The sequence below is a fragment of the Rutidosis leptorrhynchoides genome, chromosome 8 (genome assembly GCF_046630445.1).
Source record: "Rutidosis leptorrhynchoides isolate AG116_Rl617_1_P2 chromosome 8, CSIRO_AGI_Rlap_v1, whole genome shotgun sequence".
NCBI lineage: Eukaryota > Viridiplantae > Streptophyta > Magnoliopsida > Asterales > Asteraceae > Rutidosis > Rutidosis leptorrhynchoides.
This window is the reverse complement of record NC_092340.1, coordinates 5,486,993-5,513,455: the sequence shown is the minus strand read 5'-3', so window position 1 is coordinate 5,513,455 and position 26,463 is coordinate 5,486,993. Positions and strand designations below refer to the sequence as shown.

The window sequence follows — 26,463 nt, the reverse complement described above, 5'->3', positions numbered from 1 at the left end:
CTTGATAGTTCTATCTTCCCGGATATTCTGGTAATTTGACAAATCAAATCGTGCTAATACGTTCCTCTCTACTTAGAATATTATAGTCATCCGAAAATCTATGCTTACGAATTCTGGACATTATTCGCTTGACTTAAGGTCGAGAAGAGAAAACAAAAGTATGGAACACCAAAATATAAAGAAAACGAAGAGAGTGGATTTATAGTGAAATATCCGACAGAGCAATCGATACAGATCATCGCATTTAATCGAGGAGGATTCTAATTTCCGTAAGAGTCAAATCTTATTACGAAGATTTTCTCTAAATCCCTTGAATTCCGGAAATTCACCGTGACTACGTCAAAAGTCAAATCCTATCTCAATCTTTTGTGATAGTTTCACTTATACTCTTCGAGTACTCGAATTGTTTTTATCTATATTACTTAATGATGATAAAACTCTGTTTATCAACTTATATTCGTCATGAAAACATTCTTATTGTTAGCCATGACGACCTCGATCAAATTTCGAGACGAAATTTCTTTAACGGGTAGGTACTGTGACGACCGGGAAATTTTCGACCAAATTTAAACTTAAATCTGTATATGGTTTTGACACGATAAGAAAAAATCTATTAAACCGAGTCTCAAAATGTTGGAATTATTATTCATGAATGCATTTGACCTTGACTATTCCCGACGATTCACGAACAACTATTTGTAAATAGATAAGTATATATATATATATATATATATATATATATATATATATATATATATATATATAATAAATGTTATTAATCTTTTATATGAAATTGTTGTTATAAATAAATATGTAAAATAATACTAAGTAATGAATATATATATATATATATATATATATATATATATATATATATATATATATATATATATATATATATATATATATATATATATATATATATTAATTTTAAAAATATAATAATTGGAAATAATATACAACTTAATTGTTAGATATAAGTTATAATTAAATTGTTATAAAAATAAATCTATATATATAGAGAGGGTATATAAAATGTAAATATTTAATAATTGTAATACTCGTTGGACGTTTCGATTATTATTTAGAGAAGTTAAAATCAAACTTATATTGATTTTAAAATAAACGGTGATCCGAAAATGAGTTCTATAAAATTTTAGGCTTACTAAAAATGTATTTAGGATTTAGTTATTCAATTTTAACACTTTTTATATTTTACCTAGAATTGAGAGGGACAGTTGATGTAATTTTTATTTAATTAATTAATGATCAAATTTTATACTATAAGGACTGAAATAAATAAAGACATTTAATTTAAAATTTTGGGATTTTTCTGTAAGACTTTTATTCGCCACTAATTATCAACGGGGCACGAATTTCAGTCCGTGAATGTAATAGTAGACGACGGCTAACTTTCTCACACGTTTTAAATTTAAATTATATTATAATTATTATTATATTATTAATATTATACCCGTGATAATCTGCATTATGAATCATATAACTGTTATTGATTGAATTAGTTGTCCACGACTACCTATCAATATCTATCGAATATCCTGTATCTAATTATATATAACTTATATGCATAGATATAGAGGGAAACTGAGAACAACTCTTCTTCTTAAACACATCTCTTCCCCTCTTGCGTAGGCAACTCTCACCACCCATCTTCTCTATATTTATATATATACATACACGACATACATATACATATGCATGACCACAACCCACCAAGTCAAAGAAATTATCAAACCATCTATCTATTACCTTTCTGGTGTCGAGAACAATCACACAACATTACCATTTTTGTTGATTATCAAACCATGCCACAAACCTATCGACCTTCAACACCATACCAATCGAACCATGTTATCAATTCTATTTGAATGGGTCTGTTTAATATTCAAATCGAAACCCATCATCACCATCTTTTAAGCTTATGAATATAACAACCACCACACCACTGCCACGAATTACATTTGGTGTTAGAAAAACCACAACTTGTCACCACCTTCTTCTTTAATGACACCGAACCCATGATCATCATCTGTTGATTGATTTAAACCCCAAAAACCACCTATGATATCCTTCTACTGCTACTTTCTTTTTCTGTTTATATCCTATGAACAATGCACCCAAAGAACCAACATCACAACCCTTCAAAGTTTTCTGTTTTACGCATTGCAACCTATTTCGTCACCCAATCACCAACCATAACCTGCGAACTACTCTTATTATTCTTGCTCAAACCATCACCTATAACCATCACTTAAACGGCTTCTTCTTCTTTGTGATAAACAACCACCCTACACCATGATAACCTTATACCGCCACCTCGAGCCACCAACGGCTACCCTCTTCCACCATATACAAATAAACTACCGTGAACGGCAGATTAACCACCAAGAACCGCCACTAGACCATCATTACCCATACTACGATTATTTTCTGTTTTGAACCCGACTTCACCATCACCATTGATAAACATCTTCAACTCACTGCTGTTTTTTTTTTTTTTTTATGTTTTCTGGTTAAATCCGAATACAACCACACAGTGTTTGGAGTTTGTCAACTTGAATATTTTGAAGAGCCAAAGTATTAAAGTCTAGTAATTTGTATTGCACGTGGGACGATTTTAAAAGGTAATGGCCGAAAAAATAGGTAATTAATTGAACCTGATTTACGGTACTGCTGCATATGCTTTAATATATTTGTTTCCATTCAAAACCCACTAAGAAACTGTTACCATATTACGGAGTATTGTTTTAAATCAGGTATAGATCAATTAAACATTAAACCGAATGGGTAGGATTAATAGTATTTTGGGCTTACCAAGTTTTGGGCCATGATAATGGTCTAGTAACACATTTATACTAGTGGGCTTCTCTTGGACTTCTGCTGGTAAACCGCCATCCGGATTGTAATAGTTGTACCGAGATAAAACATAAGGTAATTATATAGTGAGGCGATTAACAATGATGTTAGTTGATGTATTAGAATGATAATTATGAATTATGATGAAACGTAAACCAAAGACTGATGGTGACCATGTATTATGATGAGGAAGCTGAGATGATCATGATAGATGATAGTGATGTACGAGATGATGTAACGGAGAAGATGATGACTAATATGATTTAATGTTGTTAACGATGACGATTATGTAGAAGATGATGATAAGATGGACCGTGAGTGGTTATGATTTTGGTATGGTTAAATGATACACGAATTAATGACGATGATAATGAAGTAGATGATGAATTTAGAAGAGAAAGAAGATATTAGAAAACTGAAAAAGAAATGAAATTACGGTTTATATTTAAATAGAATCTGATTAAATCAGAAAAACGGTGATAGAAGAATGGTGGAGGGCGTTTGTGATAACCAAGAGGTCTCTGGTTCAAGCCTCAACTGTAGCATTTTTTTTAAAAGGAGATGAAGTAGAACAGACAGGATAAAATGGTTAAAGATATATAGAAACAGAATTAAATCAGGAAATCAGATTAGCTTGGATGATTTGGTGTGTTTTCGGGTTAGCAGGAGGTCGTGGGTTCAAACCCAGACTTGAGCATTTTTTTTTTTAGGACTACTTCTTTGAGGTAGTTTACTTATTACTCATTTTTTATATTATTATTATTATTATTATTATTATTATTATTATTATTATTATTATTATTATTATTATTAGAATTATTATTAGAAATATCATTAATGTTAATATTAGTAGTACCAATATGATTAAAACTATCATCTTAGTATAATTATCATTATTATTATTATTATTACTAAAAGTAGTATTATTATTACCATTAACATTATTATTACTATAAGTATTATTAAAATTATTAATATTATTGTATTATTATTAGTTATTGTTATTATGATTAACCTTATTATAAGTGATACAATTTATTAGTACTTTCATAAATATTAGTATTAATACCATTTTATAAATAATAGAATTATTATTATTAACATAAGTATATTATTAGTGTTATTATCACTATATTTAACATTACTAATATTTACTTATTATAATTAGAACTACTGTTTTGATAAACAAATGAAAATATATATATATATATATATATATATATATATATATATATATATATATATATATATATATATATATATATATATATATATATATATACCCTATACATCTGTCTCTCTTGCACTCATTTCTCCAGTCAATTTTGAATACTTGAACGGTCGATTATTTTTTTTTTCAAATTCCAATATTTATATTTATATTCTATTTATAAAATAGAATAAAAATTGACTATTTATAAAATAGAATAAAAATTGAAATTCTATATCGCTAGATTAATCGTTATGTTCTATAATATTTTTATTTTTTTAACAGTTATTTGTATTTGAAATTTTATATTATTTTATTTCTTTAATTGAATTTCTTTATATTATATATTATTTATATTTTTTATATATTCTATTCTATTATTATATATTTATTTAATTTTTAATTAATTTAATTTATTAATATATAATTTATTAATATTAATATATATAATTATTATATAATATATATTTATTATTATTATAATATATAATATAATTATTTAAATTATTTATTATATGATTAAAAATCCTTCTCAATCTCAATTTCCATTATAACAAAAATTATAAGTATATGTAAACCCCAGAACGTAAATTGTTACACAGATAAAAAATTATATATATATATATATATATATATATATATATATATATATATATATATATATATATATATAGATAAAAAATTATATATATATATATATATTTAATACATATAATATAACAAAATATTCTTTTAAGGAATATATGAAACATAAATATATTATTAATATAAAAATGATAAAATTAATAAGTCATATATACAAAAATTTATTCGATTACGATTATGTGTATTAATATATATATGAATGATATAGGTTCGTGAATCCAAGGCCAACCCTACACATGTTCAATGTCGTCATATGCATTTTTACTACAAAATACAGTATTGTGAGTTTCATTTCCTCCATTTTTAAATGCTTTTGCAATATATATTGTTGGGACTGAGAATACATGCGCTACTTTTATAAATGCTTTACGAAATAGACACAAGTGATCGAAACTACATTCTATGGTTGGATTATCGAACCGAATATGCCCCTTTTTAGCTTGGTAGCCTAAGAATTGGTGTTTATTATAATTGCCACCAATTGACGCGAATCCTAAAGATAGATCTATGGGCACTAACAAGCCCCAGTCAGAGAATTTGAACTGCTTTAGTACTTCAATTTATCATGTCTGATGTGAGTCCCGGAATGATGGGGATATTCTATATGCATCCTGTTAAGGTCGGTTACCAGGTGTTCACCATATGAATGAATTTTAATTCGCGAGTTACGCGTGTCAATATATGAAATCTTGTGGTCTATTAAAATGATGAAAATGAATGATTATGATAAACTAATGAACTCACCAACCTTTTGGTTGACACTTTAAAGCATGTTTATTCTCAGGTATGAAAGAAATCTTCCGCCGTGCATTTGCTCATTTTAGAGATATTACTTGGAGTCATTCATGACATATTTCAAAAGACATTGCATTCGAGTCGTTGAGTTCATCAAGATTATTATTAAGTCAATTATAGTTGGATATATTATGAAATGGTATGCATGCCGTCAACTTTCGATGTAAAGAAAGTTTGTCTTTAAAAGACGAATGCAATGTTTGTAAAATGTATCATATAGAGGTCAAGAACCTCGCGATGTAACCATATGTTATTGTATTCGTCCTTATGGATTAGGACGGGTCGCTTCAACTGTGCTACTTGAACAACATGGTGATTGATCCGTACGAATGAATTAGATTACGACTGAAGACTTTTGATATAGAACTAGGTCTTAGGGGGAGTTTGTTGGTGCATAATCCCGAGTTCTATAATTGTAATATGTTCTATTCGTATTGTAGTTTACATTTCAGTTGTGTATGAACATTATCGTTAACGTTTGTGTTTGATATTGATTAATTGATAATGTGAAATGGTTTAGAGCTGTTTGGTTGGCAGCTCAGACCATCGACCGATGGTAGAGACCATCGGTCGAGGGACGAACACCACCGGCCGTAGGTCAAAGACCATCGGCCGATGATCACTGTAATCGTATATATATATAGGGATGTCGGGTTTCATTGTTAGGTTACACACCCTACACCCTATTGCCGTCATAATTCGATGTTACTATCGTCCCAGACGATACCCCAACCGAATACAATCATCAAGGTGTCGATTATATCAACATATTGTTGGTTAGATTGATCCTAAGGTGAACCAAGTATTCGATTCATCCTAGTTTAGTGTTTTCCGCCTCTAATCTAGTAATAACGTTTGATCTAAGATCCTTAGAACGTCTACAGTTTAATTTAGAGCGCTTTCTCAAAAGGATATATATATCAAGTCATGGATACAACATTGTTAAAAGATCTAATAAACTCTCCATTTGCTACAAAAAAATGAAAAATATACTAGTACATATAGTCGTATAGTATGTAGAGCCAAATCTTAGAACACGATCATGTTCCAAAAGAATATGTTATTGACACTTCCAAACATAATCCAAAGATGAAAGTAAAAATTTGTGTGTGTGTTCACACATCTTGTGCTATAATAGAAATTGAATGATAGGGTCTAATTTGTGTATCCTATAATAAAGTATTTAGTAATGACTATCTGATTTGTATATGTGTCACTCGCACTACCTGCAAGCTGCAACTAACCATTTTTTAGCAGCTGAAGCTCCCAAGTATCTTTTCATGATGTATATACGTCCGATATACATGTATTGTATTATTTTGGTTGTATATTTGATGGTTGTATTTGAGTTTGCTGCAACTTAATCATTGGTGGAGCCAACACCAATGAGATTATGACAAGTGTTGTCACATGGATAAGGGCAATCAATCTTCTTAGAAACATTTCTGCTAAAGTACCAATCACCAACTGATTCTGCAATTGTCTGGATTATGGTTGAAATGATTAAAATCAGTTAGTTACTTCTAAATTGGCAAAGATAGATCGGTTAAAAGATGACGAACCTCATTATACATTTGTGGGGAATCTAGTGCGAACCAAGTGTCTTGTGATTCACTTTGGCAGTGAGCAAAACATGAATTTATAAAAACTCCTCCTCTTGATGAATTGAACAAAAACGATCTCAAAGCTGTTAGCATCTCGACCCTGAATCCTATACAAATCATAACATTTACAAGATACTATGTTATACTGGTAAATAGATGTTCAAATTACATTTCATTTAAAAAAATTATAAAAAATAATGACAAACCATGCAAAAGGCGCATTTGGTCAGGACGACATGCTGTTGGATTCGATTTGCATCGATTCCAATGCCCACGAGGATCAGCAGTTGGTGGAACTAATATGTGATTAATCTATTGAAAAAAAAACAGGTTATGATGAAAACTGGAAAAACAGGACTAATAAATGATTATATGTCTTACTTACTTGGTATACATCGTATGCAGAGTTTAAGATGAAAACTGGTGGTGTGATGTACTTGAGTAAGTATTGTGGGAAGAAACACTGTGAAGCAATTAAACAATTGTCAAAATATTTATATAAATTTAATGAAAATCAATACAGATGTGAGTGAAGATGAACAGTACTTGTTTGGGATAACTAATAGAACTCGTGCAGTTCTCGTCTAGGTTCTTTTCTATTCCCTATTCAAAACAAAACAAAACAAAAAAAAAAAAAAAAAAAAAAAAAAAACTCGTTTAACTCCATTTGCAAGATATTACTGTATCAATTAATTTGATACAAAATGTTTTTAGGGTACTAATTATTGTTGGCATACCTGTAGAGTGACAAGATGCTGAAAGAACATTCTTTGTGTATGGTTCATGGTGATGTCTGGTCTGCAACCCGAAAATTAAAAAACCAAAGAATAAGGTTGTGCACCAATGAATTACTTATAAGTCAATTTAGGTTGTGCATCAATGAATTGAAATGGGTCAATGAGTCAAACTAGTTGAAACCCACTTGAAGTCTTATAAAATTCTGATATTTCAATGCTTCCATCCTCATAAATTGTATTTTAGAACGAAACACGATTAAGATTGTATATGATTTTATGGTATGAGATATGAATCAACACTTTAGTTATTTAGAAAAAGTTAAAATTGAACAAAATGGGTTTTGATTCATTACCCAACCTGTTCGACCCGCCCATATTGTCCCCTTTAGAGTTAAGTAGTTTATAGCGTACGCATCCATGAAGAATCCAGCATCCCCTAGGCATTTGACAGCTGTAGTGTCTGGTAAATAACTGCTGAAATTATTGCAATGCAAGTATGATGCTAAACCCCCAGCCGAACATCCAGAAAGCAAAGCCTGAATAAAAATGTAGTGAGCATAATAAGTACTTGTAGGTAGTCTATAATAAGTTCATGAGCATAATGAACAAATTTTTATATCAGGCAATAAATTTTAAAAATAATATACCTTGTTAGCTGAGCTCAAGCCTTTTGGCAGAAGGTCTTGAATGATTGCTTGCCAAATTCGCTGCCCTCGGAAGAAAAGTACTAAAGTCTGTTCTTCGCATTAAATAATAATATATAAAAATTTAATTTATTTGTGTTGGCTTACAAATTAAAAGCAGTACAATTTTTTTGAAAAATAATGGCATTAAAAGTAAATGGTAAATTTTGTCATAAGACTCATATTCACATACCCCATTGTCAAACTTAGAATCGCCTGCAAAAGAACCACCGTCGCAGTATCTAATCTTCACGCGATTCCAGTTGTAAAAATCTGCCCAGGTTAAATTTCTGTTATGAGGTTGACATTGTCTAATTCATAACTATATTTTCAAATCTACTTATAGCACGATTGAAAAGGTGTTTAGGTATGTAACCACGCAATGTATCATAAAAAAGGGGTATAGTTTTATAGTTAACACGTTTTCATATAATTATGTGTATCAACTATCAAGCTTTAACATTTTATACTAATGTACTTAAGTTTTGAAAATTTCTATGCATGAAAAATACTACTTACAATTTGAATGTAATGAAATGTAATAGGGATGTATGTGTATTGGTCTTAGCGTTAGGTACTGTTAGGCGTTGTTGTTCGTTCAAGTAGATCGTAAGATTCACTCAAGCAGATCTTATGATCTGCTATCTCTACTAGATCTTTTGATATATTTTAATTTTAATTTATTATTTATGATTTTCACCAGAAAAAAAAAAGTGATGCACATGCTAGAGGGAACATTGCATTGCATATTTGCAGTTGACCATTATCAATCATGTGGATTCTTCACTGAACATGACAAAACCACAATGTGAATGTTTGTCATTTAGGCAAATGACGTTTATACCCTTACATTTGTTACTACATAAGAGGAAACTTGAGGAGGGAAAAGGGTAAAATCGAATTTTCAGATAGTGAAAATAGCCTGAAGTGGGGCTGAAATATAAGTGGGAAGCATGGTGAAAGCTGGAAAAGGAAATGGAAGTATCACAAGGAAAAAAATACAGTAGCTGTCTAACAATAATACAATAATAATTAAACACGTGAAAACGACAATTAAATATTTGCATGGTTACCAGATCTACAACAATGTACATGGTTTTTTGTTGAAATTTTCAACACTTGGATTTTAATCAAGCTGGACAGAATATTGTAAGTTTGTAACATTATTCATTATTATAATTTGATTAATAAATAATCATGAGTAGCTGTAAAAACCTTAAACGTGGTCACAATAACATTTGGTTTAACATTTAACATCATTAGGTAAATCATTTTATATTTTTTTCATATACGACATTTGCTTTACTGGAATTAAGAAAAACAAAGTGGCGTGTATTGTTATATATATTACTAGAAATATAGAGAAATTGCGAGTTAGTTTTAATTACTGATAAGTTTGGTAGTTGATTTAGAATCATAATCATACTCTAATAGTTCTGTTATTATTTTGAGCAATTCACCCTATAAAAGTCCTTCCTTTTCTTAAGTAATTACATGCGTATCAGAATTTTATTAATACTAAAACAGCTATTATAGATAAAGTGGATAAGCATATTTCAATTTCAATGCACATGACAAAAGTGTTTTATGAACCACCTCCATGACTTTGGAAAAAAGGTCCCCCTTATTACTTTCATCTATCATTGTCATCCTTAAATCTTAATAAAGTCGTTAGTTTTCCACTAAAGTAGTTTAGACGTCACCAATTATGTAGCTTAATTATCAACTTAAATATGACTAGCTTGGAACTTAGCTACATTCATACATATACCTCTTAAATCTCTTAAAACAAAGTTAGATGGTTAACTTAGAAAAAAAAAAATATGGCAAAAACATTATACTAGGTCATCTGGACCGCTCATTTTTACCACCTTTAGAGCTATGGTAAACATTTTATTCAGATGTTACATAACGTTTAATATTAAAGTTAATAAGTAGTAACGAAAGCAAGCTAGAAAAGATGATGAGAAATGGAATCAACGTTACCTGGATTACGAGGTGCGTTATTACTAAGAATGCCTGAAAATGTCTCTAACTTGTTCATTAGACGCGTAGAGCCACGACGAGTTTGAGCTCTCTCTGCACATGATTCAATATCATTACACCACCCGCCACCCTATTATTAAAGTTAAGTTAGTATGGTGTATATATCAACGACCCCACAAACAAAACTTTTTCTATATATGCACTCGTTTGAATCATTAAAAAGTTATAAAGATTAATGTTTTTATGAAGTAGCTATTATAATCTAGTGATGACAACTTTTTGAGTCATATCATAACATGTCTACCATTTAAAAGTACCCATCATTAGTTAGAACTTAATTATCTACCAATTGTTGTTGATGTAGTACTATAAATTACCGTTAAAATTGATGATTGTGACTTTACATAAACAGTTAACCTATTTCTATGACCGGAACCAAATAAAATAAAAAAAGCCTCATATGCTTTACATGTGAAAAAATATGTATATCAATTATTAATTCAATAATATGACAACTTAAATTGATTGATTTACTACCAACCAATACAATATATATGGTCTTATTTCTATTTTTTGCCTGTTTAGGTGCATCACGTTAGTTTAGGTTGTCTAACAAATTTGGAACAATGATATAAAAATATATTGGCTTGTAAAATTACTTTTACTTAATTTTGATAAGAGTTAGATAGATCATGTCTTTCTAGTGTTTGAACATACCAGTTTTATTCTAAGTTTAGCATTACTACAAATACACTTAAATATTTCTTATCAACTCATATGTAAAAATATTTTATATTACCAATTAAATTTTCATTAAACTTTTTCTTCAATCAATTTTTTTTTCAATCAACTTTTTAAAAAATAAAAAATAATTAACCGGCAGAACATACAAACACATGATAGGCGACATAATATAACGACAAGTATAAAACGAACACACGCATAACATGCAAAGTACACACAGACACATGGTTTGTACATTCGCAACCATAGTTTTCCCTAAAAGAAGAAGGTCAATCATTTTTTACTGGATTTATACTAGTTTACAAATAAAAATCATAAGATATAGCTGTGCAATAATGCCCCAAAATAACATTAACGTTACTACGGAGTATTTTACTTCCAACATGCACTACTACAAAAAAGACAATAGACGCGTCCAATAGAAATAGGTTTTGATGAACTTGAAAGAAACCCGTTTTTAAAAGATTATAGAAACGGGTTTATTTGTATTAAACATATCTCTATTACAAGAAACACTCACGAAAGCTTAAACACGCCTTATATGAATAAAATGGGCATTTTTAAAGTGCCAAACAACACATTTCTAAACTCATTTTGTGTAGTAGTGATGTTGATGACTTTCGTACATCTACTTTTGACCAAACAGTAGTAATAAAGTAAGTCAACAAACTGTAAAGTAATTTGTTACTCTATTAAAAAAAAAAATACAGTAATACTCTAGCAGTACGACTGTAAAGCCAATATAATAATATTAATATTATAATGACATTAATATGAAACAAGAAAGACATAAGTTGCATCGACACATAGAACAAAAAGACAATATTTAAACCTGATAAAAGTTGTAAAAATAAGTTCCAAAAATAAATTAAGAAAAAAATTAATATCCGGAGTGTGAAAAAGTAGCATTTAACATTAAAAAATAGCGGCGAGAAAAAAAAAAAAAAAAAAAAAAAAAAACACATAAAAAGTAGAAGTACCTCGAATTGCAAAAGCCAGTTATGTTCTCCGGCGCCAAATCCTCTATGTATATGATACGCCGGTAAACTTCCGTCTAAACAATCTACACAAACGTAAAACATTTAAATATTAATTAAATTAATCATATATAAGCAAATAAATATTTGCTGAAAATAAAGATATGATTACGTACACGCGCCAAGTGCTGCAGCGTTGCGAACTACTGTCATGCCTACTAGAAGTCGATCGTCAGAAGAAACAGACGTTCCGGCGCATGTTAGCAAGGCGATGATTAGCAACACGATGTTGATTACCAGCTCCATTAACAACGCGTTTTAATTATATATATTTACTTTAATTAATTTAATTTATTGGAGTTGTGATCGATATATGGAAAGTGGATCAGTGTAAACAAATTAATATTAATATTAATATTAATAGTAAATCTAAAGGTGCAATATGTATCGATATATGTATATATAAGTAAGAAAAAAAAAAGGAATCAATTTACAGAGAGAAACGAAGAGTAAAGACGAAGGTTTGGGTTTCGAATCTGAAGAAAATGGGTGAGGCGGGAGAGTAGAAGAGGGTGACGTGAATAGGTGAGAGATAAGGTTGGGCCCACTAATGTGGTGTGGACTGTGGGGCCACATGGATTGGGGATGGACGGGCCCAGGAATAGGAGCCCAGCTGGTATGATATTGGAGGGAAAGTTGAAATTGAGTTCCTAGTTTCGGTTGTTGTAGTGCGGCTGGTTTGCGTAACTAACTCCCACCAATTCTTCTTCTTACTATTTGACAATTGGCTGGTTATTTTCTTAATATATAAACAAATGCATAAATTTAAAATAAATATATGTGATATAAAATTGACAAAGTTATACAGTAGTCATGAGGATAAATGAACATTATATAAGAAAAAATTACAAAGACTTTTGTTATTGGGATGAGGGTGGGTAATTATCACGTTCGAGTCTATCCGTTTAAAAATATCTGAGATTAATTTTCTGAAAGTCGGATTGCTCCGGTGAGGTTTTACTGACCCGTATTTAGAACTCATGTCCGACCCGCCTACCCCTCGGGATGGTTTAAGGGTCGGATTCCTATAATGCGGTTCGGGTTTCTTTTCGAAAATGAGTGCGTGCATGGCAAATAAAGGTATTCGATGCCAACAACTTACCTTTAAAAAAAACAAAGACTTGTGTTATAATATAAATAAATCAATGGTAAGGGTGTAAACGTGTTGAGTCGAGTTCGAGGTCTACTAAATTCGAGGTCGGGTAAGTTCAAGCTCAACTCATTGGAATTAGTAGCTGAGTGTGCGTCAGTTAGAGTTGACGGTTATCAACCTTTGCCACCAGTGGCGAAACAAAATTTTTTTTTTTTACCTGGGGTGATTTTCTTTTCTTTTTTTAAACGTTGCAATTTTTTGGGTAAAATATGGAGAGTTTTTTTTGCCAAAAGATGAAGGTTTTTAGACAAAATATGTGGTTTTTGAGCAAAATTTTAAGGGTTTTGGGCAAAATTTGAAGGTTTTTAAGGAAAATATGAAGGCTTTGGGGAAAAAAAATTCATGGGGGCAAAAACGAAAAACTCAAAATCTTTACACTTAAAATTGTAAATTCACTGGGGGCGGGTGCCCCGCTTGTCCCTAAGTGTTTCCGCCACTATTTGCCACACGTATTAAAAGAAATTCCTGTTTAGACTCACTAGTTTGTTTGAGATCGATGTTAGAAGTGAGCTCGAGTGCAAGCACATTTACTAAACAATCATTAAAATGTGTTCAAGCTTAGACCCTAGATCGGTTAAGTTCGTATGGAATCAATCTCTTAACGAGTTCGGCTCAGTTATTTCAAACACATTTATATTTTTAATTTCTAACTTCTAATAAAGTAGTAGTATAAAACATAAGAAAATTTTTTTTCTAACTAAATATTTGATCTTACAATTAGCTATTAGATATTAGATCTATCATAAGAAGCATATATTTATGGGCTATTGATCAAGATGTTCATTTTTTATACGGAGTATAACGATTTGCTCTTTAAAAATATATAAAAATTAAAATGCTCTCGCAAGTAGTAAGTCGCAAGGTGCCCTTGGAACCTTGCAACTTGGGCTTGCTACCTTGCGAACAGCGGGTCGCTATGTGGTCTTTCGACTGGGCACGACCACACATGATTGAGAATTTTCTAATAGCGATATCTTTTTATCCGTAGCTCATATTTATGCACTGCTTTATTTGAAGTGTGTTATGTTTATCCTAAAATTGAAGTTCTATTTTTTATTCCAAAATCGACTGCATATTGCGAGTTGCGATAAATATACAAATGTGTTATTTTCGAGTTGTGTAATGTAGTTCAAATTGTTTGACGAGATTCATTAATTTTAGTCAATAATTGAGGAGAATTAAACGGATCACAAATTAGAATGCTTTATAGCAAGTACGATATGAGCGGTCAAAGCGCGTTTAAAAGTCGAAATCAACGAAAAATGAAAAAATTGAAGGTCTCCGAGACCAAATTTTGAATTTTTTTTTGGGACAACCTCCTTTGGCAGTTTGCCAATGGATGGTGATTATTCACTTAGTGAGGCGCGGGTATTCATTTAAAAGAGGATTTTATCGACCTGAAGTGTACTCATTGTAATAAAATCCTTTTTAAAAAGGTGAATATCTTTATTTGGCATATGGCTCGTGATAGGCTCCCGAATTATCTAAATCTCTCTCTCTCTCTCTCTCTCTCTCTCTCTCTCTCTCTCTCTCTCTCTCCGTGGATTATAGATTGAGGTGATCGGGTGTCCGCATTGTGGATAGAGTATTGCATAGCTCGAGTACGTTTTATTTGATTGTAATGTCCTTAGTGACGTCCGGAGGAGGGTCCGAGTGTGGCACGATTTTGGTAATCACGTGTGACCTTCTTAGTGTGTCTGGATGGTGTGGTTCGATAGCTAGGGAGCCCGGTAAGAGGTAAAGAATTCGGTATATGTGATCGTTGCTTGTACCTGTTGGATATGGTGGAAGTATTGTAATAATGCCATTTTTTCCTCGTCTCCTATGAAGAATAGTGATATTTTTTATTTTGTTTGTAATTATTTGTTTTATCGGCTTGTTTCTAGAGATAAAAAATGTAGGCTATACCTTTTGACTTTTTAAAGTTGGTCTAATGTTCTTTCAGTGTTTTGCTAGTTTTTTTTCTTTGATTTAAGATATTTATGGTTAAAAAAAATACAACGTGAGACTTGTTAAGTCGAATGTTGTGATAACCCGGATTTTTTTTCCATGATTATATATATATTATGAGATTAATATTTACATGAATAAATGTTTTCAACATGTTAAGCAATCAAACTTGTTAAAACTTGATTAATTGAAACGGATTTTATGTAAACGTTTGACCACCCAGTTTATCCGATGATTCACGAACATTATAACTTGTATATGACATGATAATATATATATATGGACGTATATATATGTTTAACATGATGGAATGATAATTAAGTATCTCATTATATATATTAACAATAAACTATATACATAAAACAAGACTATTAACTTAAGGATTTCGAAACGATATATATATGTAATGATTATCGTTGTAACGACGTCTTAATATATATATATATATATATATATATATATATATATATATATATATATATATATATATATATATATATATATATATATATATATATATATATCGTATTAAGATATATTAATACACTATGTTATCATGATAATATAACAATTTAACACCTCATTAGATATAATAACAATGGATTAATTGCATTAAACGAGATCGTTAACTTAAAGGTTTCAAAACAATGCATGCATGTAACGACTAACGATGATTTAACGACTCAATTAAAATGTATATATATGTAGTGTACTAAGATGTATTAATACACTTTTGAAAGACTTCAAGATATATATTGTGACGATCGCTCCAAATCCATATGGACGAATACGTCATTCATCGATTTCATTGCGAGGTATTTGACCTCTATATGATACGTTTTATAAACATTGCATTCTTTGGAAAAGGTATACCATAATGAATATTTAAATCCAAGGTTTTCGACATCTGATGATTTCTACATATAGACAATCACCGTAAATAATAGTTTACAATAATACTTTCGTTGACAATGCAGTCAAAATAGATACATGATGATGGTTTTGTGAATACAACGTTTTCTTGAATAAAGCATGTATGACTCCATGCACAAAGCTTGTATAACATATAAGCAAACCACGAAAGACTTCTTGGGAACCTGAGAATAAACATGCTAACAAGTGTCAACACAAAGGTTGGTGAGTTCATAGTTTTTAATGTTGCGCATAATCTGTATATAAAGGTGGATCACAAGATTTCAGTTGTTTCATCCGAAACGTTTATTAAAAGATTCTACGTAATTGAGCACCCTGGTAACTAAACTTAACGTATATATAATTTGTACCATTTGTATAATCATCTTAATAATACACGCAAACCAACGTGTACGCTTCTCAAATAGCATACGTCCGTTAAAAGGCTAGCGCTCTAGCTCGGACGGGGATATCAAGCCCTATGGATCCATATACTACTACTCGCGCCCACCAGTTCTTATAACCGGCAGTTACTAGTTACCAAAGCTAAGAAATTTCTGTTCGAACTCAGTATAGAATTTAGTATGTACTTGTGTCCATTGTTTTTAAAATAAAGTGCATGTATTCTCAGCCCAAAAATATATATTGCAAAATCATTTAAAAAGGGAGCAAATGAAACTCACCTTAGCAGCACATAAAGTCGTTCACCGAAATGTGACCGAAACTCGGAATACCAAATAACCGTAGATCTCAACCTAGAGAACATATGTTGGTCAATAAATGTCTATCAAGCTAGGTCTGGTTGAAATGTCCCGTTCATATTGATTATAAATGTTCCATATTAATTGATTACGTTGCGAGGTTTTGACCTCTATATGAGACGTTTTTCAAAGACTGCATTCATTTTTAAAACAACCATAACCTTTATTTTATCAATAAAGGTTTTAAAAACATTACGTAGATTATCAAATAATGATAATCTAATATATATTGTTTACACACGACCATTACATAATGGTTTACAATAGAAATATATTACATCGACATATGTTTCTTGAATGCAGTTTTTACACAATATCATACAAACATGGACTCCAAATCTTGTCCTTATTTTAGTATGCAACAGCGGAAGCTCTTAGTATTCACCTGAGAATAAAAATGCTTTAAACGTCAACAAAAATGTTGGTGAGTTATAGGTTTAACCTATATATATCAAATCGTAACAATAGACCACAAGATTTCATATTTCAATACACATCCCATACATAGAGATAAAAATCATTCATATGGTGAACACCTGGTAACCGAAATTAACAAGATGCATATATAAGAATATCCCCATCATTCCGGGACACCCTTCGGATATGATATAAATTTTGAAATACTAAAGCATCCGGTACTTTGGATGGGGTTTGTTAGGCCCAATAGATCTATATTTAGGATTTGCGTCAATTAGGGTGTCTGTTCCCTAATTCTTAGATTACCAGACTTAATAAAAAGGGGCATATTCGATTTCGATAATTCAACCATAGAATGTAGTTTCACGTACTTGTGTCTATTTTGTAAATCATTTATAAAACCTGCATGTATTCTCATCCCAAAAATATTAGATTTTAAAAGTGGGACTATAACTCACTTTCTCAGATATTTCCTTCCTCAAAAATAAGACTTGACCACGGATCGATTCACGAACCTATACAAATATGTACATATATATCAAAGTATGATCAAAATATAATTACAACCATTTTTATTATGTTTTAAAGATTTGAGTGTATTAAGTCAGCTGTCCTCGTTAGTAACCTACAACTAGTTGTCCACAGTTAGATGTACAGAAATAAATCGATATATATTATCTTGAATCAATCCACGACCCAGTGTATACACGTCTTAGGCTAGATCACAACTCAAAGTATATATATTTTTGGAATCAACCTCAACCCTGTATAGCTAACTCCAACATTACTGCATATAGAGTGTCTATGGTTGTTCCAAATAATATATATACATGGGTCGATATGATATGTCAAAACATTTGCATACGTGTCTATGGTATCCCAAGATTACATAATATATTAGAATACATGTATAATACAATATAAGTTAGCTAGGATATGATTTGTATAGATTTGTTAAACATTTCCCGTAGCTAAAAAGATCAAAAATATCCAATCTTGTTTTACCCATAACTTCTTCATTTTAAATCTGTTTTGAGTGAATCAAATTGCTATGGTTTCATATTGAACTCTAATTTAAGAATCCAAACAGAAAAAGTATAGGTTTATAGTCCGAAATTTAAGTTACATGTCAATTACTAAAGAGGTAGTCATTTCCGTCGAAAGAACGACATCTTGATGACCATTTTGAAAAACATACTTTCACTTTGAGTTTAACCAAGATTTTTAGATATAGTTTCATGTTCATATGAAAAATCATTTTCCCAGAAGAACAACTTTTAAATCAAAGTTTATCATAGTTTTTAATTATCCAAACCAAAACAGCCCCCGGTTTCACTACGACGGCGTATATCCGATTTTATGGTGTTCATCGTGTTTTCAGGTTTTAAATCATTAAGTTAGCATATCATATAGATATATAACATGTGTTTAGTTGATTTTAAAAGTCAAGTTAGAAGGATTAACTTTTGTTTGCGAACAAGTTTAGAATTAACTAAACTATGTTCTAGTGATTACAAGTTTAAACCTTCGAATAAGATAGCTTTATATGTATGAATCGAATGATGTTATGAACATCATTACTACCTCAAGTTTTCTGGATAAAACTACTGTAAGTGAAAAAAATGGATCTAGCTTCAAAGGATCCTTGGATGGCTTGAAAGTTCTTGAAGCAGAATCATGACACGAAAACAGTTCAAGTAAGATTTTCACTCGAAATAAGATTGTTATAGTTGTAGAAATTGAATCAAAGTTTGAATATGAATATTACCTTTAATTAGAAAGATAACCTACTGTAAATAACAAAGGTTCCTTGATCTTAGATGATTACTTGGAATGGATTAGAAAGCTTGGAAGTAGACTTGCAAACTTGGAAGTATTCTTGATTTTTATGAAACTATACTTATGGAATTTATGAAGAACACTTAGAACTTGAAGATGGAACTTGAGAGAGATCAATTAAATAAAGAAAATTGAAAAATGAAAGTATTTGTAGGTGTTTTTGGTCGTTGGTATATGGATTAGATATAAAGGATATGTAATTTTGTTTTCATGTAAATAAGTCATGAATGATTACTCATATTTTTGTAATTTTATGAGATATTTCATGATAGTTGTCAAATGATGGTTCCCAATGTGTTAGGTGACTTACATAGGCTGCTAAGAGCTGATCATTGGAGTTTATATACCAATAGTACATACATCTAAAAGTTTTATATTCTACGAGTACGAATACGGGTGCATACAAGTAGAATTGTTGATGAAACTGAACGAGGATGTAATTGTAAGCATTTTTGTTAAGTAGAAGTACTTTGATATATGTCTTGAAGTCTTTCAAAAGTGTAAGAATACATATCAAAACACAACATGTATATACAGTCTAATGGATTCGTTAAGTCTTCGTTAGTCGTTACATGTAAGTGTTGTTTTGAAACCTTTAAGTTAACGATCTCAATTAATGTTGTTAACCCAATGTTTATTATATCAAATGAGATGTTAAATTATTATATTATCATGATATTATGATGTATGAATATCTCTTAATATGATACATACATTAAAATATCGTTACAACGATAATCGTTACATATAAGTCTCGTTTCGTAATTCTTGAGTTAGTAGTCTTGTTTTTACATATGTAGTTCATTGTTAACACACTTAATGATATATTTAAATATCATTTTATCATGTTAAATATAGTGTATCAATATCTTAATATGATACATATGTATTTAGTAGACGTTATCATAACGATAATCGTTATATATATCATTTCGAGTTTCTTAACTTAGTAATCTCATTTCTTATGTATATCACACATTGTTAATATACTTAGTGAGATACTTACTCATCATAATCTCATGTCAACCATATATATATGTCTATATATACCACAACATGTAGTTTTCACAATTTGTAACGTTCGTGAATCGCCGGTCAACTTGGGTGATCAATTGTCTATATGAAACTTATTTCATTTAATCAAGTCTTAACAAGTTTGATTGCTTAACACGTTGGAAACATTTAGTCATATAAATATCAATCTCAATTAATATATATAAACATGGAAAAGTTCCGGTCACTACCGTACCTACCCGTTAAATAAATTCCGTCCCGAAATTTTAAGCTGTTGAAGGTGTTGACGAATCTTCTGGAAATAGATGCAGGTATTTCTTCTTCATCTGATATTCACGCTCCCAGGTGAACTCGGGTCCTCTACGAGCATTCCATCAAACCTTAACAATCAGTATCTTGTTTTGCTTAAGTCTCTTAACCTCAAGATCCATTATTTCGACGGGTTCTTCAATGAACTGAAGTTTTTCATTGATTTGGATTTCGTCCAACGGAATAGTGAGATCTTCTTTAGCAAAATATTTCTTCAAATTCGAGACGTGGAAAGTGTTTTGTACAGCCGCGAGTTGTTAAGGTAGCTCCAGTTGGTAAGCTACTGGTCCGACACGATCTATAATCTTGAATGGTCCAATGTACCTTGGATTTAGTTTCCTCCGTTTACCAAATCGAACAACGCCTTTCCAAGGTGAAACCTTAAGCATGACCATTTCTCCAATTTCAAACTCTATATCTTTTCTTTTACTGTCCGCGTAGCTCTTTTGTCGACTCTGGGCGGTTTTCAATCGTTGTTGAATTTGGATGATTTTCTCGGTAGTTTCTTGTATTATCTCCGAACCCGTAATCTGTCTATCCCCCACTTCATTCCAACAAATCGGAGACATGCAATTTCTACCATAAAGTGCCTCAAACGGCGCCATCTCAATACTAGAATGATAACTGTTGTTGTAGGAAAATTCTGCTAACGGTAGGTGTCGATCCCAACTGTTTCCGAAATCAATAACACATGCTCGTAGCATGTCTTCAAGCATTTGTATCGTCCTTTCGCTCTGCCCATCAGTTTGTGGATGATAGGCAGTACTCATGTCTAGACGAGTCCCCAATGCTTGTTGCAACGTCTGCCAGAACCTTGAAACAAATCTACCATCCCTATCAGAGATAATAGAGACGGGTATTCCATGTCTGGAGACAACCTCATTCAAATACAATCGCGTCAACTTCTCCATTTTGTCATCTTCTCTCATTGGCAGGAAGTGTGCTGACTTGGTGAGACGATCAACTATTACCCAAATAGTATCATAACCACTTGCAGTCCTTGGAAATTTAGTAATGAAATCCATGGTAATGTTTTCCCATTTCCATTCCGGGATTTCAGGTTATTGTAGTAGACCTGATGGTTTCTGATGTTCAGCTTTGACCTTAGAACACGTCAAACATTTTCCTACATATTTAGCAATATCGGCTTTCATACCCGGCCACCAAAAGTGTTTCTTGAGATCTTTATACATCTTTCCCGCTCCAGGATGTATAGAATATCTGGTTTTATGTGCTTCCTTAAGTACCATTTCTCTCACATCTCCAAACCTTGGTACCCAAATTCTATCAGCCCTATATCGGGTTCAATCTTCCCGAATTTTAAGATGCTTTTCTGATCCTTTGGGTATCTCATTCTTCAACTTTCCTTCTTTTACAACCCCCTGTTACGCCTCCTTTATTTGAGTAGTAAGGTTAGTACGAATAATTATATTCATAGCTTTTACCCGTATAGGTTCTCTGTCCTTTCTACTCAAAGCGCCGGCTACCACATTTGCCTTTCCCGGGTGGTATCGAATCTCAAAATCATAATTATTCAACAGTTCAATCCACCTGTGTTGTCTCATATTCAGTTGCTTCTGATTAAATATATGTTGGAGACTTTTGTGGTCGGTATATATAATACTTTTGACTCCATATAAATAATGCCTACAAGTCTTTAATGCAAAAACAATAGCACCCAATTCCAAATCGTGAGTTGTATAATTTTGCTCGTGAATCTTCAATTGTCTAGACGCATAAGCAATCACCTTCGTTTGTTGCATTAATACACAACTGAGACCTTGCTTTGATGCGTCACAATAAATCACAAAATCATCATTCCCTTCAGGCAATGACAATATAGGTGCCGTAGTTAGCTTTTTCTTCAATAACTGAAACGCCTTCTCTTGTTCATCCTTCCATTCAAATTTCTTCCCTTTATGCGTTAATGCAGTCAAGAGTTTTGCTATTTTGGAGAAATCTTGGATGAATCTTCTGTAGTAACCAGCCAATCCTAAAAATTGACGTATATGCTTCAGAGTTTTTGGGGTTTCCCACTTTTCAACGGTTTCGATCTTTACCGGGTCCACCTGGATACCTTCTTTGTTCACTATGTGACCGAGGAATTGAACTTCTTCCAACCAAAATGCACACTTTCAAAACTTAGCGTACAGTTTTTCTTTCCTCAATACTTCTAGCACTTTTCTTAAATGTTCTTCGTGCTCTTGATCATTCTTTGAGTAAATAAGTATGTCATCGATGAAAACAATGAAAAACTTGTCAAGATATGGCCCACACACTCGATTCATAAGGTCCATGAACACAGCTGGTGCGTTAGTCAATCCAAACGGCATAACCATAAACTCGTAATGACCATAACGCGTTGAAAACCAGTTTTTGGAATATCATCCTCCTTTACTCGCATTTGATGATATCCAGAACGTAAATCGATTTTTGAATAAACCGACGAGCCTTGTAGTTGATCAAATAAGTCGTCAATTCTCGGCAGTGGATAACAGTTTTTGATGGTAAGTTTATTCAACTCTCTGTAGTCAATACACAACCTAAATGTACCATCTTTCTTCTTGACAAACAAAATAGGAGCTCCCCATGGTGATGTGCTTGGTCGAATGAAACCACGTTCTAATAGTTCTTGCAGTTGGCTTTGCAGTTCTTTCATCTAGCTGGGTGCGAGTCTGTAAGGAGCACGAGCTATTGGTGCAGCTCCTGGTACAAGATCTATTTGAAATTCAACAGATCGATGTGGAGGTAGTCCCGGTAATTCTTTCGGAAATACATCGGGAAATTCTTTCGCGACGGGAACATCATTGATGCTCTTTTCTTCAGTTTGTACTTTCTCGACGTGTGCTAGAACAGCATAGCAACCTTTTCTTATTAGTTTTTGTGCCTTCAAATTACTAATAAGATGTAGCTTCGTGTTGCCCTTTTCTCCGTACGCCATTAAGGGTTCTCCTTCTTCTTGTATAATGCGAATTGCATTTTTGTAACATACGATCTCTGCTTTCATCTCCTTCAGCCAGTCCATGCCAACTATTACATCAAAACTCCCTAACTCTACTGATATCAAATCAATCTTAAATATTTCTCTACCCAGTTTAATTTCTCAATTCCGGCATATATAATCTGCTGAAATTAATTTACCGTTTGCTAATTCGAGTAAAAATTTACTATCCAACGGCGTCAATGGACAACTTAATTTAGCACAAAAATCTCTACTCATATAGCTTCTATCCACACCCGAATCAAATAAAACGTAAGCAGATTTATTGTCAATAAGAAACGTACCCGTAACAAGCTCTGGGTCTTCCTGTGCCTCTGCCGCATTAATATTGAAAACTCTTCCGCGGCCTTGTCCATTCGTGTTCTCCTGGTTCGGGCAATTTCTAATAATGTGGCCCGGTTTTCAACATTTATAACAAACTACATTGGCATAACTTGCTCCGACACTACTTGCTCCGTCATTACTCGTTCCGACACCATTTGTTCCTTTCGTTCTGTTATCCCCTGGTCCGTAGACCTCACACTTCGCCGCGCTATGACCATTTATTTTACACTTGTTGCAAAATTTGGTGCAGAACCCCGAGTGAAACTTTTCACACCTTTGGCATAGCTGCTTCTGATTGTTGTTGTTGTTGCGGTTGTTATTGTTGTTGGGATAATTGTTGTAGTTGTTGTTGTTGTTGTGCCATTTGTTGTAGTTGCGATTGATGTTGCGATTGTTGGGATAGTTGTTGTTGTTTTGGTGACTCTTATCACCGTTTTCCTCCCACTTTCTTTTGACTAGCTTCACGTTGGCCTCTTTGGCCTCCTGTTCTTTAATTCTTCCCTCAATCTGGTTCACTAGTTTGTGAGCCATTCCACATGCCTTTTGTATGGAGGCAGGCTCGTGTGAACTTATATCTTCTTGGATTCTCTCCGGTAACCCTTTCACAAATGCGTCGATCTTCTCTTCCTCATCTTCGAACGCTCTCGGACACAATAGGCACAATTCTGTGAATCGTCTTTCGTACGAAGTAATATCAAATCCCTGTGTTCGTAACCCTCTAAGTTCTGACTTGAGCTTATTGACCTCGGTTCTGGGACGTTACTTCTCGTTCATCAAGTGCTTGAATGCTGACCACGGTAGCGCGTAAGCAGCATCTTGTCCCACTTGCTCTAGATAGGTATTCCACCATGTTAACGCAATACCTGTGAAGGTATGCGTAGCGTACTTCAATTTGTCTCCTTCAGCACACTTACTTATGGCAAACACCGATTCAACTTTCTCGGTCCACCGTTTCAATCCGATTGGTCCTTCGGTCCCATCAAATTCTGAAGGTTTGCAGGCAGTGAATTCCTTGTAGAAGCATCCTACACGATTTCTTACGCCGTTAGCTGTATTGCTAGATTCAGAATTATTGTTGGTATGTAGCGCGGCCTGTACTGTGGGTGTGTTTGAAGCAAGAAAGGCACGAAATTTCTCTTCGCTCATATTCAAGGTGTGTCGAGTAGTCGGTGCCATTTCCTTCAAAATAGTCAAATAAAACAAGTTAATCATACAGAATATTAAGAGTAGTCAATAGTATCTCGTAGCATAATATGAACTCATTTATAAAAGCTTTTTCTTCATATTAGCGTTTTATAAGTTTAAATTCGGGTACTACCTACCCGTTAAGTTCATACTTAGTAGCTAATATACAATTCAACTACTACAATTCCATATGAAAAACTGATTATAATAATATATCACATACAAATATTCTTCAAACTTACAACTTCGCTATATTACATATAACATGAAATATAGTACACTATGATACAGGACAGTTTTGAAGATAAATCTAGTTAATACGCAAGTTGTTCAGCAAAGGAAATAAAGACACGTAATTCATAAGTCCAGAAACAAGTCATGCATTCTGGTTTTACTAAGAAGACTTCCCATCCTTGGTCTTGTGGAAAATAACCGTTATGACCATTGGCTAGGCAGCATGTTGTAATGTCGTCAAAAGGACGAGGGTTTCGTAATGTCCAACAGCCCCGTAATAATCTAAAAACCTTGTTTCTCACCCCAACTACTAAATCTGTCACTTGTGGGAAAGTTTTATTTAAAAGTTGCAATCCGATGTTCTTTTTCTCACTTTGGTAAGAAGCGAACATCACTAACCCGTAAGCATAACATGCTTCTTTATGTTGCATGTTAGAAGTTCTTTCTAATTCATGAAATCCTATGTTGGGATATGTTGAGTCAAAATAGGTTCTTAACCCGTAGCGTTAAATTGCATTTGGGTTCCCCGCATTTAACGCTTTAAAGAAAACACGGCGTAACTTAAAGTCTCTCCAATGTGATATACCCCACCTATCAAAGGAAAGCCTTTTATAAACTAAGGCATTTCTGGAAAGTCTTTCAAATGTTTGACAAGTTAATTTCGCCATAACTAAATGTGCTGATGAATTCTGACCGACTCTAGACAAGATTTCTTCAATCATATCCTCTGGTAAGTCTTCTAAAATATTCGGTTGTCTACCCTTAACGTCCATTTTGTTTTTATACTGTAAAATAGACAAGGATTATATTCGTAATAACAAACAATACAAGCAATTTTTACATAGAACATAAAAGTACAAGCACACTACAATACATTTATTACACAACATGCTCACACCCCTCTAATCTGAATCACTGGTTTCTTCTTCTTCGGACTTGGTTCTTTTTCCTAATCTTCTAGGGATATATGATGTTCCTCTAATACGAGCCTTCATTTTCCACATTGGTTTAGAAAAACCTGGTAGTTTAGAGGTTCCCGGGTTATT

General features: G+C 32.4%; 1 protein-coding gene across 2 annotated transcripts; it reads right to left on the bottom strand.

Moving 5' to 3' along the window:
- Positions 1-6,509: 6,509 nt before the first annotated feature.
- On the bottom strand, positions 6,510-12,653 carry LOC139861105 (pectin acetylesterase 9). 2 transcript variants are annotated; one of them, XM_071849405.1, is made up of 12 exons: positions 12,435-12,653; positions 12,262-12,344; positions 10,538-10,667; positions 8,745-8,824; positions 8,516-8,602; positions 8,280-8,404; positions 7,869-7,929; positions 7,678-7,734; positions 7,517-7,594; positions 7,338-7,443; positions 7,090-7,238; positions 6,510-7,010 (listed from the first exon to the last, which is right to left on the bottom strand). In XM_071849405.1, the coding sequence occupies exons 1-12, from the start codon at positions 12,562-12,564 to the stop codon at positions 6,888-6,890; spliced, it is 1,209 nt and encodes a 402-aa protein (XP_071705506.1). In that variant the 5' UTR covers positions 12,565-12,653; the 3' UTR covers positions 6,510-6,887. The 2 variants fall into 2 exon arrangements, with proteins under 2 accessions (XP_071705506.1, XP_071705508.1); XM_071849407.1 differs by lacking the exon at positions 12,435-12,653 and having other exon boundaries at positions 10,538-10,630.
- Between the last annotated feature and the right edge of the window lie 13,810 nt (positions 12,654-26,463).